Here is a 12917-nt window from a genome sequence, read left to right on the forward strand (position 1 = left end):
TAAAACATAAACACCTTCATTATGACACAGTTGTGAAAAAGTTCACATTTAGCTGCAAAACAAGGCAAACTATTGGGGCTGAAATGGTAAGATACAACATATCAGTAAGAATTTAAAATTTAATTTTCTTTCTGTACATTAGCACTCCTTTTAATTTTCTCCAACTAACATATCAGAGTTAAGACCACGTATTAGAGCTGCAGTTCATTCAAGCTATCACAGCAACACTTGACAGAAAGGGAATAGCTGCTGGTTGTACTTACAGCAGCTGGCATTTTTCCCCAGGCCTGTTCTCTGCATGGAATTGCAGAAATCAAGAACACCAGTTTAAGAGACAGCACATCATTTTATTATGTAGGGTGAGGGGCTATAGAAGGTAAGAAGCAGAAGTCTTAATGACATTAGGCATCACTTATTTTGCTCTTTACTAACTTGTTCTATTAGATAAGTAAGATGTCATTGATGCTGTCATCATTCAAAACACCTTTATAATTTTATGAAACTGAAGAAGGCAATCACAGAACCAGAAGCAGCTAAAATTAGAACAGCAATACACCTCAACAAAAAAGCAAAGAACTAAAAATTTCAACCAGGCTACAAAGACAGCTGACATTCTGTAGACATAGAATAACATACTCATCATCTAATTCGAAGTTTCACCAGCATTGAGCTAAGTGATTACTTATAAGGAATTGGTTCCTAGATGGGAAATGGGAAAACATTACACCGATGAATTGGAAATGCAGTTTTTTGGAAAGAAATTGTAGTTATGTATCAAATATTTTCAGAACAGAGTCACATGGAAGAAGTAGCCTGTGAGAAACAACAAATCAGCCTCATACCACAAAATCACTATTCTCTAAGAAACAGAGATAACTTATCTGTCAAGACAGATTGACAGGTGTATTTGCATTTCTTTTCTGAAGAATAACAATCAAAATTCTTCAATACTGAGAAGAAAAATGTTACTCCATGGATCAGTCAAATAAGTATTTACTACCTACTCCCTTTTTTGGGGGTCAAACTTCAAAAGAAAAGGTTACATATTATGTTTTTCTTATGTCCTCTTTTCTCACATTACTGTGGTTTAAGAAGGTGACTTTTGGAAGGTGAAGCAGAACCCAAAGAGTGCTAGTGTCATGTTACTTCAAGTATTTCTGCATAAATACGACTGTATGATACAATTTTACGAACACTTACACTGCTGTTGTGAAGGCAGCTAAGTCAGCTTTCACCTTGGAATCTGCCAAGCCTCCTTCAATGAATTTGTTTCCTATAGCAGTTTCTCTGCAGTGGCTGATTCAAAGCCCTTCTCTGACAGACAGACTGGCAATTATTTTGTAAATAAAGTTAAGTAGCTTTAGGGGGAGCTGCCTCCTGTGTCCTTGAGGTCTTTTGAGACGAAGACCTCTTAGCCTGTCTTTTGAACTTGCCTCCTTGATCAACAAGAGCTCTTGTGAGGTGGAAGGGATGGGTCTACTACTAGCAGACATTGCTGGCGTTACTTCACCAAGGGCGGAGTGCCGTCTTGCTGCAAAGTAGTGACTGTTCAAGAGCCAACGCTTCGTTAACGAAATAGCCCATGACGAGCCCGCGGGGCCAGGGCTAGAGGTCACCAAACCATCCTAGTTTCTGCCCACTGTCCTTCAGAGTTTCAACAATAAGCGATCCGCCAGGAAACGGGGACCAAACGATGGGAGAAAACGCCCACGCTGCGACCCTTACTAGCGCCATGAGTAAAACTACTGCGGCCCCAGGGCCCTACTTGGCCGCCCGTCAGAGAGAGCCCCGGTGCTTCGCCCTGCCCCTACGCGGCGGCAGGCAGGCGGGGCTGGCCCGCGGTAGACAGGCCTGCTCCCCACAACGCCGGGGACAAAGGACAGACCCCGCCGTGGGTGCCGGAACGATGCTCCCCATCGCCATCGGAGCCTCCCTGAGGCACCGCCCGCGGGGACGCACTCACTGACCACTTCCGCCCCGGAGCCGCGCGCTGCCGTGACGCACTTCCTCCCGCCCGCCGCTTTGCCCGCGCGCCGCCACACAGTGGGCGCTCAGCACCGCCCCTGGCTTTTCCCGGCGTCCCCCGCGCAGCGCCGCGCCGCTCCGCCCCCCCGCCCCCGCTGAAAGCCGGACCGGAGGCGCCGCGCCGCCATTTTGTTGCTAGCGCTGTTGGAACTCTGGGCCGCAGCGGTTGGCGCGACCGGTGGAGCTGCCCGCGGCGGCGGCAGCAGCGCCGGGTGCTTTTTTTTAAAGGGGCTTTTAACCTGTTTTGGGGCCTCTGTGCCCCAGCCCTGTTTTAACACGCCATGTCCGGAGAGGGAGCTGCTGGTGACCAGGTGAGCAGGAGCAGGGTGAGGTCGCAGGCCGTTCCCTGAGGGGAATAGTCGGGGCTCGGACCGCCGTGGTGGTGGGGCGGCCCGGCTCGGGACTGCCCAGTGGTGGCCGCGCTGTGCGGGCCTCGGCCGGGCGGCGGGGCTGAGCGTATAGCGCAGCGTGTGGGGCAGGCCGCCGCCCGGAGCTGCCGTTGCGCTGGCGGCCGCGCCGCGGGCCGTCCCAGACGCTGAGGGGAGTACGGCGGGGGTGCGGGAGTGTGGCCTTCGCCTTTTCCCCACGGCCGTTAAGCCCTACCGGTCTCTTCAGTGGCGCGGTCGGTGAAGGGCTCCCCTCCCCCACCGCACACACCCATTTTGAGGAACTCTCGTTTATTCCGTCAGCGAAGCGTTGCGCTGGGGCAAGGGAGCGGGGAGCCGCTCCCAGCGTCCGCGCTCACTAAAACCGGTAACGCTCCGAAAACTATGTCTCTCTCAGTCTTTGCGTTTCTGGTAAGCAAACTGTAATTCTGATGGAGGTGCACAATAGGCACTCTAGTGAGCCTTGCTTTCCCGGTCTCACATTGATTCGTGGTTATTGAGTACAAGTACTCCGGGAGAAAATTGAAACCTAAATAAGCTTTTTGCACTGACACATTTGCAAAGTTTTGTAAAGTGAGCGTTTGCTGAATCTATGTGCTTAACATATAAGGCTGTGCGCCTCTTTATCGATATCCTTTTCTTCCAGAATAAGAGGAAATAACTACTATTTCAGTTGATTTTGGCTTTTTAAAATATACTAAAATATGTATTTGTCATAACTTATTTTCTAGACAGGTGCAATCCGAGTGTTGTATGGCATCTTTTTAAACCTGACGTTACCATGAACTACCTCCTACTTACTAGCAGAATGTCTCTAAACAGGTCTTTTTAATAGTTAGGGCTATGTTTAAAATCCGTATTAATTGGAGGGGTGTGGGTGAAAGTTCCTGAGTAAGGGAGAAGTGATTGATAACACTGTGGCATGCCTTAATGGCAAATGTAGCCTACAAAAATACTGAAAATTAAGCTAATGACTTCGTGCTCCCTTAAGAAGCTTTTCTTTGTAGAATGTCAGTCTCTTTACAACACGGGTTATGTTTCTATAAGTCTGGGCCTGTACTCTGAAAGGATGGCATGTAAACTCTTTGTAAGAACATCAGTTCTGGGGGATTAGGAAAGACAAGTGCTCAGAATGTAAAATACCCAGTTTCTGTCTCATTAGGAAAATATCCTATGAATTACCAGCCTGTATGGTCAAAGCTGGTCAGGTTAATAAGTATACTTGTAGTATGTTTAAGCAAGGAGTTCTTCAGAATGGTTTACTTCATCACGAGGTGGATGGCTACAAAGAAGTAAGAATGTGCTACAGTAAAATTCTTATGATCCTGGTGTGTAATATGTTTCACATTTAAGCTCACCCACTTCAGTGTATTTTTTTAAAAAAATACATTGAAGTTTAATTGCGTAATTAAACTGCTGGTTAAAGTAGTATGTTTCTGTAGCTTGTAATATGTTACTATTTAACTTAAAAATAATACTGACTTAAGGTTTTATTTTCTTTTGCAAGGGAGAATTTAATTTGCAAAAGGTTGAATTACTGTCTGGAAAGTAACAGCTTTAGTATTGTGATCACATATCACAGAGGGTTTTGGCATTAAAAAATTGCAAATCATTATTTGCAGTCTATGTAAAGCATGTGGTTTAACATGGCTTGGATTTTGTATTTTTGATCCATATTAAGGTTCATCCTTTTTACCTATTATGCTGACTGTTTTCATGTTGGGTGCACTTTAACCCCAACTCTTTTGCAGGTTGGGTCAAATTTAATTTTTTTCCTACTCCATCCTCCTTATGAAGGGTTCTGGATTCTGGTTTCCTAGAAGTCTCTAATTTTGGTATGGTCGGTTATCTCCCTTCCATCAATTTTCTTCAGTTTCACTAAGTTGTCCTCTACTGTTTTTTTCCTTACCCTGGCAGACTTCTGTTTCTTACTCCTACTGTCAAAAGAGGCCATTATTTGAGATCAGCATCTTTAGCAATACTACCATGAAGTTTTCTGCACCCTAGGCTACCACTTGTCCAGTTGTGTAGTGAGGCAGGTCTTCCAGAGCATGATAGACCTAAATTCACTGTCTCTGTGGAAGGAGGAACAACAAAACATTGTGACTGGGGCAGTTGTGCCTTGTTCCCTTCCCTACACTACAGCTGCTGTATAATGTAACCTAGTGCTATCTGAAGGGCTCTCTGACTACATGTATGATATTCTCACGGTTTTAAATGTTCCTTTCTGTAGGAAGCTGGAGCTAGGCAGAGATTGGATTGTGTCTGGCTTTCCTGTTTCAGGTTTCATCTGCTTCCACAACTAGCTTCTGAGTTTTTGGGTGCCATTTTCATTCACAGTCACATAGTTAGATCAATATAAGGGGGTGACTGTACTTCATTTCCATCTATGTTGTGCATAAGATGTACACATGACAGTGTATGATGCAGATGATAAAGATCTTTGACAAATCTGCATTGTTAGCTCTGACTCAGTGACATGCAGAGGTGTCTGCATCTTGCATCCCAGATCTTAGGGTTTGGAGGGGGCTTCCAAAAGCAGCCAGGTGAATAACAAATTGTCATGCTGTCTCCAGCAATCACAAAGTGGTGGTAGTGTGGGAAGGAAGAACAAAGTGTAGAATGTTGGATGTAGGGAGTGTGGGAGAGTAAAGGTATTGTAAGGTTAAAGATCCTGCTGGGGTTTAGGAGGCTTTATTCTACCAGGTGCAGTGCAATTGAAATGTGGCTTTACTGTCTTTAGGCTGAGTTTAGGTCCAGGCATTGTTAGGCTGCTTTACTGCGTAGATCGGGAGCCTAACCTACGTTATGTAGGTTGTCTCCTCCTTGCATCATTGTAGAACAGACTGGGGCAAGGGAGCAAAAAAATACGATGTAGCCACCACTATTGCAGTATATTTTAAATGATTGCACTGTGTTAACTATGCTGGACCCAAATTAATATCTACAGAACCAGTTGAATGATGTCAGCATTAAAATGTTAGGTCCCTGCAAGACTCCTGGCAACATCTACATGATGTTTAACAAACCAGAATTTCCAAGGTTGGTTTTTCGAATACCAAAGACTTAGCCCTGTCTGTATCTTAGAAATACGCATTTGTAGACTGAAAGGCTGCATCTGCCACTGTTTGCCAGAAAATTCCCTGGCAAGCTCCTCCCAATCTCTTCATATGTCGAGGTTAAAGAGAGTACATGCTTGCACCCATGTATGTCTTTAAATTTTTCTGGACCTTAAGGTACACATCTAGTTTCATTTCCATTGTGTGGTGGTTGTTTCATGCACCCTCTAACAAGACCTAAATTAGTTGTGCTCTCAGCCTCTTTCTACCATGGCAGAACCACTATTCTTATTCACTTAATAAATAATACTTGCCAGGCATCAATTTTATTTAAAGACTTGATGCAATATTTGCCTTACCTCTCCATTAGTTGCCTTCTCATCTTTTAAGGCTAGAACATGCATTTCATGCTTCCTGTAACAGTTTCCAAGATACGTACCCCAGTCTATGACACATGTTACTTTACATGAATATGAATCTGGTCCAAGACTGAGCTGTGGAAAAAAAGATGTCTGTATTGTCTTTGTGACTATAGAAAATGTCTCTAAAGCAGTCTATCCCAGTTTCTTACTGGTACTTTTGTCCCTTCCTACTCCTTCCTCTTATTCATCTGCATTTCCGGGGCCAGTAAGTTCCAGGTATACCAAGAAGTTAAAGTGGAAAATGTGTCTGTCTAAAATGCTGTTGTTTGTGAAATAGTCTTATAAGGAAAGAATGGTAATCATTACTAATCTAAAACTCTTGATTTGTTCAGAGATTTAAACCAGCCTAGACTATGTTGGGTGGGGGGCAGTATCCTTATTAAATTATCTAAGATGAATATGTTGGGTTATGTCTGTTAATAGTGGCCTAGTTTTAAAGGACAACAATTTTTTCAAGATTGTGTTCACACTTGAATTGATTTAGCGATAAAATAGAAGAAGGCAAGGCATTAAAAACAGATTTAAGAAAGTGCAAGGATTGATAAGGTGCAACTATAGTGTAGTGAAGGGGTAGGTTACTGAAAGGATTTTAGAATTTGTTCTGTGCGCATACAGCTATAGCTAAAGTTCGAGGAAAAAAATTTGGGCTAGACAAAAATGTAAATTAACCTAACTGGACAATTAACAATGCTTGTTAAGTTGGAAGTTAATATATTTGAAATTATATTCATTGGGTATGTTATAGTCTGGTCTATGTTAAACTGTGCAACAGCCAGCCAAAACCTCTGAACAGTAGCTTCTATCTTAATGGACGTAAAACTCCTTTTGGATGTTGAACCAATTTGACTGAACTAGCCATTAAAATTCCTGCCTTTTTGTGTACAATGGCCTATACATCTTGTAACTTTTGTAGAAGTTCTTATTTCATAATTAGTGGTAGTTTTTAAAGCATGTTAAACTGGCCGCTTCACAGGTGAACCAGCTGTTCAAATACATTTCCTTTTCACTACAGAAGATCCTTTTTTGGAAACAGGAGGATGCTTTAAGCAATTGGATGCATTAGGTGCTGCAAATAGTTGAAAGAGGTGTTTGGCTAGGTATTTTCTTACACACTTTGGAGTCATGAGGATTCATTCTCAGAGGCCTGGAGAAACTGTTAACTATTGCATTTAGCACTAAGGTATAAGCCAAGAATTTTTCCTTGAAGGTGATTGGTAAATAACTTCTAGTAAATACTAAAAGTCAACCTTGATTCTTCTGTTCTTGTTCCCTCCGACATCCTTTATGAATTTGAATTTGGATTTCATGCAGTTGATGTATTTTGCAGGAAGGGGCTCCTAGACTTCTTGTGGGATATTTTGGTTTTAAGTTTCTTCAGATTTTGGAAACTGTAGTCATATAAAGAGTTTTTTACACTCTTAGTATCTGTGAAACTAAAAATCCATTGCTGTTCATCTGTGTATAAATAATAAAAGGGAAGCTGTGAATCAGAGTAGATGGCAATATAGATACTTGTGGACATGGAACCGTAAGTGCTAAAATAATTCTGTGACCTTCAGAGGGTTGTTTGTGGGATAGAAGCCCAATTATGTGGGAGGTATACTGAACACATTTATCAAAAGCAGAGGAAAAAAGTATTTTTCAATTTGTATGCAACAATTCTTTGCAGCTTTTTTTTTTTTTTGGCAGTAAAGAAAAGTTAAAAGCCAGTATCTATCTGATTAAGTGCGGTTTTATGGTAGTTTAAGCTGATCTAAGTTGGGACTGCTAAAGTCCTGTATGGTTTTGCATCCTTTATTCTGCATCACATCTGACCCTGAACATTAGAAAGATGATCGCTTTTCTAATAGGATTATTTTTCTGCTGATTTAACTCCCTGAACTGGCTTGTTACAGGATGAGATTAACTCAAGTGCCTTTGTTAACCAGAGGGAAGGACTGAAAATGCTTATCTACAGGCAGGATTATGGCAGTGAACAAACACACAAGAATTAAGTATTCACAGTGTTGGATATTGGCTGTTGCGCAAGCATTACAATTAAAAATACATAATCAGAAGCCACATACCCTTGAACTGTGATAACAGGAGATCTAAGCTCAGAGTTCAGTTAACATGCAGTTTTCAAAACTGGGATCAAATGTCTTTCTGGCTATAACTGAGCTAAGTTAGAAGTCAAGCTCCTTGTTCCCTTTCACTGAGTGCTTGCAGTAGGTGTCCACACAGGTTTGATGTCTAACTGAATGCATCTGCAGTGCAGTTTGCCTCTTTGAAATGTGGATGGCTTTTATCCACCCTGGAGATGGAAGGGGACAGGAGAAGGGGTGCTCACTGCACCTTAAGTTGGATGTTTTCTTACATATGACATAAGGTATAAGTAATTCCAAGCAGTCCATTTTAAAACCCTGATCATATAGTTATTTTCAGTTCTGTAGAGCTCCTGTCATTTGTCTTCTATAACTGCATGGAGAACTTTATCTGCTTTGAAGTGAATACTTGCTAATTTAGGAAGTTAGTCTTTTTTTCCCCAATAAAAGAATGAGGATTTTCTTACTCTTCTTACACAGATTGGGAGTCCTGTATCAAGCATGGAAAGTTAATGTAGGATTGCTATGATTATGCATCTTATCAGCATTTATTTTTTTCACCATCTTAATTTATTTCAGCCTTTCTGAGTTTATTGCCCTATATCTGCATAGGTGAAATCAAATTCCTGGAAGCTTTAACTGTTTCACTGCGCTGTCAGTTGAGTTTTGTGTGTCACATGGAGAGGTTTGAGATAATACAAGTGAACTACTACTAAAATAGTCGCGGTGTGCTTCAGTGGCCCATTCTACTTTTTCCTCTTTGAAAGTCACCACTTACAGTGCAGGACCCTGTGCTTCCACAAATGCTTCAGTAGTATTTTTTTAGGGTGGGGTTGTTTGGTTTTTTTTTTTGTAGCTGACATCAATGGTACTCCTGATAGGCATTTCTGTCCAATTGAAGGCAGAATAATATATGCTTCATTGAATATTTGTGACAAGTAGATTTCACTGAGATGGAATATAATGAGAAGCAACGCTTACCACTGATGTAGGTGACTGAATTAGTGCTTTATTGAATAAACAACATTTCAACTTTGGGTCATCCGTAGAGATAACTTAAATAGTCTTTAAACTTACTTTACTAAAGTAAACTTTACTCTTTAAAGTACTTTTAAGCTTCAGTACTGTCTTCTGTAAGCTGAAATACGTTTATATGTGTCATTTTGGAAGAAATAAAACCACTAGTTCTGTGTTTTGCCACACTGTTTTGCCTCTTAAGCCTGTATCAGCTGAAATAGAACATGCAGTATTACAGAGTCAGAATTTTGATGGATTTAGGGATTAAAAATATTCATATGGAAATGTATAAATTTACTACTTTCGAGCTGAAAACTTTGAGATACTAATTTTTAATTTTTAATTTGATTTTTTAAATCAAATTATTTTTATAATTTAGTTTGCTATGGGGCTTGATACTTGCCTTCCAAGTTACACTGCTTTGCACAGAGCGGTTAATGTTAAGAATGACTTGAAAACTGAATCGAAAAGCATAATGGTCTGTAAACTCCTAAAAGCCACTCCTACCGATTATTTTTTTCCCCTTTCATGTATGGCTGCTATTACATGTCAGTTTAACAGTTCTGCAACATTTTTGATTATTTGTCCTTTTTATAAGTAAATTTAATTTAAAAATCTTTGAAGGGATATGCCTTGAATTATATCCTGCTAGTAGGACTGATCAAAAACTGGCAATGCTGAAAAATATTCAAAAAATTGTAGCTTTTTTTAAATTATCAAGTTGAATTGCAATGTATAACAGAAGCAACTGTTGTATAGTTGTACATTTGCAGAGGTTGACAAAAGCAAAGGGGCAGGGCACTCCTGAAAACAAAGTTGATGTTCCTAAGTAACTCAGACTTACTGCATTTGCTAGCCCCAACTTTCTATTTTCTTAAGTCACTGTTTTGTACAATGCTTCACTGGCAGCTTATCTTCATATAATGCCACTGTAAGTGGTCTTCCAGTAAAATTTAATAATACCTTGGATTTGTGTTCCTGGAATGTCTGCTTTCCTTCAGGAGCGATGTGCAATAGTGATGCACAATAGTGATGCTTGTGAATTTTGCTAGAAGTCATACCTCTGTAGTATCTAGTTACCCTCTGTTTTCCTTTATAAGTGTGTGATAGCACCTTTGATAGGAGTATCAGTTCTCTCTGTCCTGTCTACTGTCTTTTTCATCTTGCAGAGCTGTGTATTGACCTAGATCCAATATTAAGAATTAAAATTATTTCCTTGAAATAATCTTTTAGCAATTGACAGGGTTTTTTTAGAATTTTCTGTACAGTAAATCACTCACACTAAATTGTATATTCTAACAGTAATTATGTAGCTAACTTGTAAAATTTCACAAGAAAGGTCTTGTAGTAATAATTTACAGGTTATTATCATTACATCTCACGAAGGCAAGAATTTACTTGATCGTGTGATTTGAGACGGCTAACATCTGCCTGAAAATGAGTCAAGTTTGGAAAGTTAGTAAATAAGCTGCTTGGAGTACAGGTCAGAACAATATTTCATGCTTAATAAAAAACTTCGTAACATTTAGGGTTGTAACAAGCATGCATTTTAAGGCTTGTCTGTATGTGAACATCAGATCGTAATTTTTTTCATCTCATTTATGCTAACTTAAATCTAGAAAAAATTTCTGTAGATCATAAAGATATTTCCACAAGTCTTTAAAAGAACACTTAAACCTATACTATAATAGTAACTGTGTTAACAAGTTAACCTTCAATTTGGTAAAACTTTTAGTATGAAAAAAAGCTTCTAAACTCCAATATGAATGTCTGAGTGTTTGGAAAAAAAAAAAGGCATTTTAAGGTAGGTAGTGCTGAAGCTACAGGAAGGCAACTGTAAGAATACACTGATAGACAGATCAGAAAGTTAACAAATTGTGCTTGGATAACATGTATATGTTGCTAGAACTGTCATCTCCTAGTTTTCTTGTTAAATCTGTAACTTGTGATACAAAATACTTAATGTCCTGCATATGCAGAAGGACTTGTAACCTGGATTTGTTTGGCTGGGGTCTGCAATAGAAAAATCAGTCTGAATTTACTTTTTGCATCTTAAAACTTCAGGTCGGTAAAATTGTTTAAAAATCATAGTGCAATAAATTCTCTGGGAAACTCAAATTTGTTCTAGTGTTTTAGGAACATTTAGACAGTTCAATCTAGCTTTTTGCTGGATCACCAAATATGTAGAACTTGTTGTAATTATGTTACTACGTTGTTTTTAACACTTGTTAGTGCATTATCTTACTGGAACAACTTGTTTTCCACATAAAATTACAATTTGGTAACTCCAGCATAAAAACTGAGATCTGGAAGCTTACATTGTCAGAATGTTGTTGTTACCTTGACTTTGTAACTGGGACAGAACTTTTCAAACTCTACTTGTGATCTCTTATGTCTTCTTTTTAATTTTTCTAGGCTGCTGAATATGTCCCAGAAAAAGTGAAGAAAGCTGAAAAGAAATTAGAAGAAAATCCATATGACCTTGACGCTTGGAGCATTCTCATTCGAGAGGCACAGGTTTAGTGATATAGGATTACATTTCCTTATCTATGGTCCACTCACACTATTTGGTTCTGGAGTAAAATCAGCATATTCATTTACATAAATCATAATATTGTAAATGCTGTTTTGATTTTCAATTTTTAGAATCAACCTATAGACAAAGCACGGAAGACCTATGAACGCCTTGTTGCCCAGTTCCCCAGTTCTGGCAGATTCTGGAAACTGTACATTGAAGCAGAGGTTAATATTTTTAAATTTTTTCTTATATAAGATCTAATAGGAATTTAAGTTTACACTTAAGCATAAATAAGATAGGCACATAATATCTAGGGAAAAGGGGATTTTTAAATATGCTTTGCCTTTATTTTGTAAAATAGGTGCAAAGGAGTGATTAAAATGAATTCTTACAGTATTGGGTCTTTTATGAGTTGATGATTGTTGCATTATGGAATTGCAACAACATTAAAACCGTTTCAATGGTATTGGAGTGCTTTAGCCTTTTATTTACTTGTCGTGTCAATTTATTGCCTCCTGTGTCATTTATTTAGAGGACCTTTTTTTCATTTATATGTACAAACTTATTTGAATGACCTTCTGGAATGTTTGGATCTTTTAATTTTTTTGCTTTCTTAGGGAATTGAGTGTTTCTGTGAACAGTGTTTTCAGGGAGGGTGTGGGATGGAAGTTGATTTCTGGAATTAAAATGCTGGGAAAATGTATTAGCACAACTCATTAGCTTCTAAAAATCCCAACAAAATTGTGCTTGTTTACTTAACTATATAAAACTTCCCCTGAAGTGCATTGATCATTTAAACAATCTTTAATGACATGCCATGAAATGCACTGTATAATCGGAAATTTTTTTATTTTATTTTTTGTAGCTGATTCTTAATACTAATACGTATGGTTTTTGTGGGCATCTTCTAGATGCACATTTTTTCTTGAGACAGATCTTCTACATGCTAAAGTACAGGGATGGGGACTTTTGTTCTGTAGATGAGAAATGAGACAGCTAAATTTTTTTCTTTTTGATGTGAAAAGCAGTAGATTGGCAAAACTGCATTGTATAGTTATATCTTATTTTACATTAAATTATGTATCCAAATGTGTTCTGGCAGTAAATTTTGAAGATTATTAAATAAAATTGGAATCATGGGAGTCTAACAGAAATTTTTATATTGCAGTTTATAGTAAGATATTATAGTGCAACCTAAATTTATTATTACCTAATTATATATTGTAGAATTTTTACTGTTTTGTTTCCAGTAGTTTGTAGTAGTAGTTGGAATGTCGGTGATTGGACATATTTGGGAGATTGTGAATGCACTAACACATACAGATGCATTATTTTTTCCTTTTGAAACCATGCAGCCAAATCCATTAGCCTCTGGCACCCTGCAATGTTTGCTACAGGATCTAGTC

General features: G+C 39.1%; 1 protein-coding gene across 1 annotated transcript in view; it reads left to right on the forward strand.

Moving 5' to 3' along the window:
* Positions 1-2080: 2080 nt before the first annotated feature.
* CSTF3 (cleavage stimulation factor subunit 3) overlaps positions 2081-12917 on the forward strand; it is a gene marked incomplete at its 3' end in the record, with an annotated part of 51688 nt that continues 40851 nt past the window's right edge. The window contains exons 1-3 of the mRNA XM_082000353.1: positions 2081-2336; positions 11409-11510; positions 11640-11735. Coding sequence (XP_081856479.1) covers positions 2307-2336; positions 11409-11510; positions 11640-11735 — 228 coding nt within the window. The 5' untranslated portion in view covers positions 2081-2306. The remainder of the gene's footprint in view (positions 2337-11408; positions 11511-11639; positions 11736-12917) is intronic.

Source organism: Phaethon aethereus (assembly GCF_964289735.1).
Source record: "Phaethon aethereus genome assembly, chromosome: 5".
NCBI lineage: Eukaryota > Metazoa > Chordata > Aves > Phaethontiformes > Phaethontidae > Phaethon > Phaethon aethereus.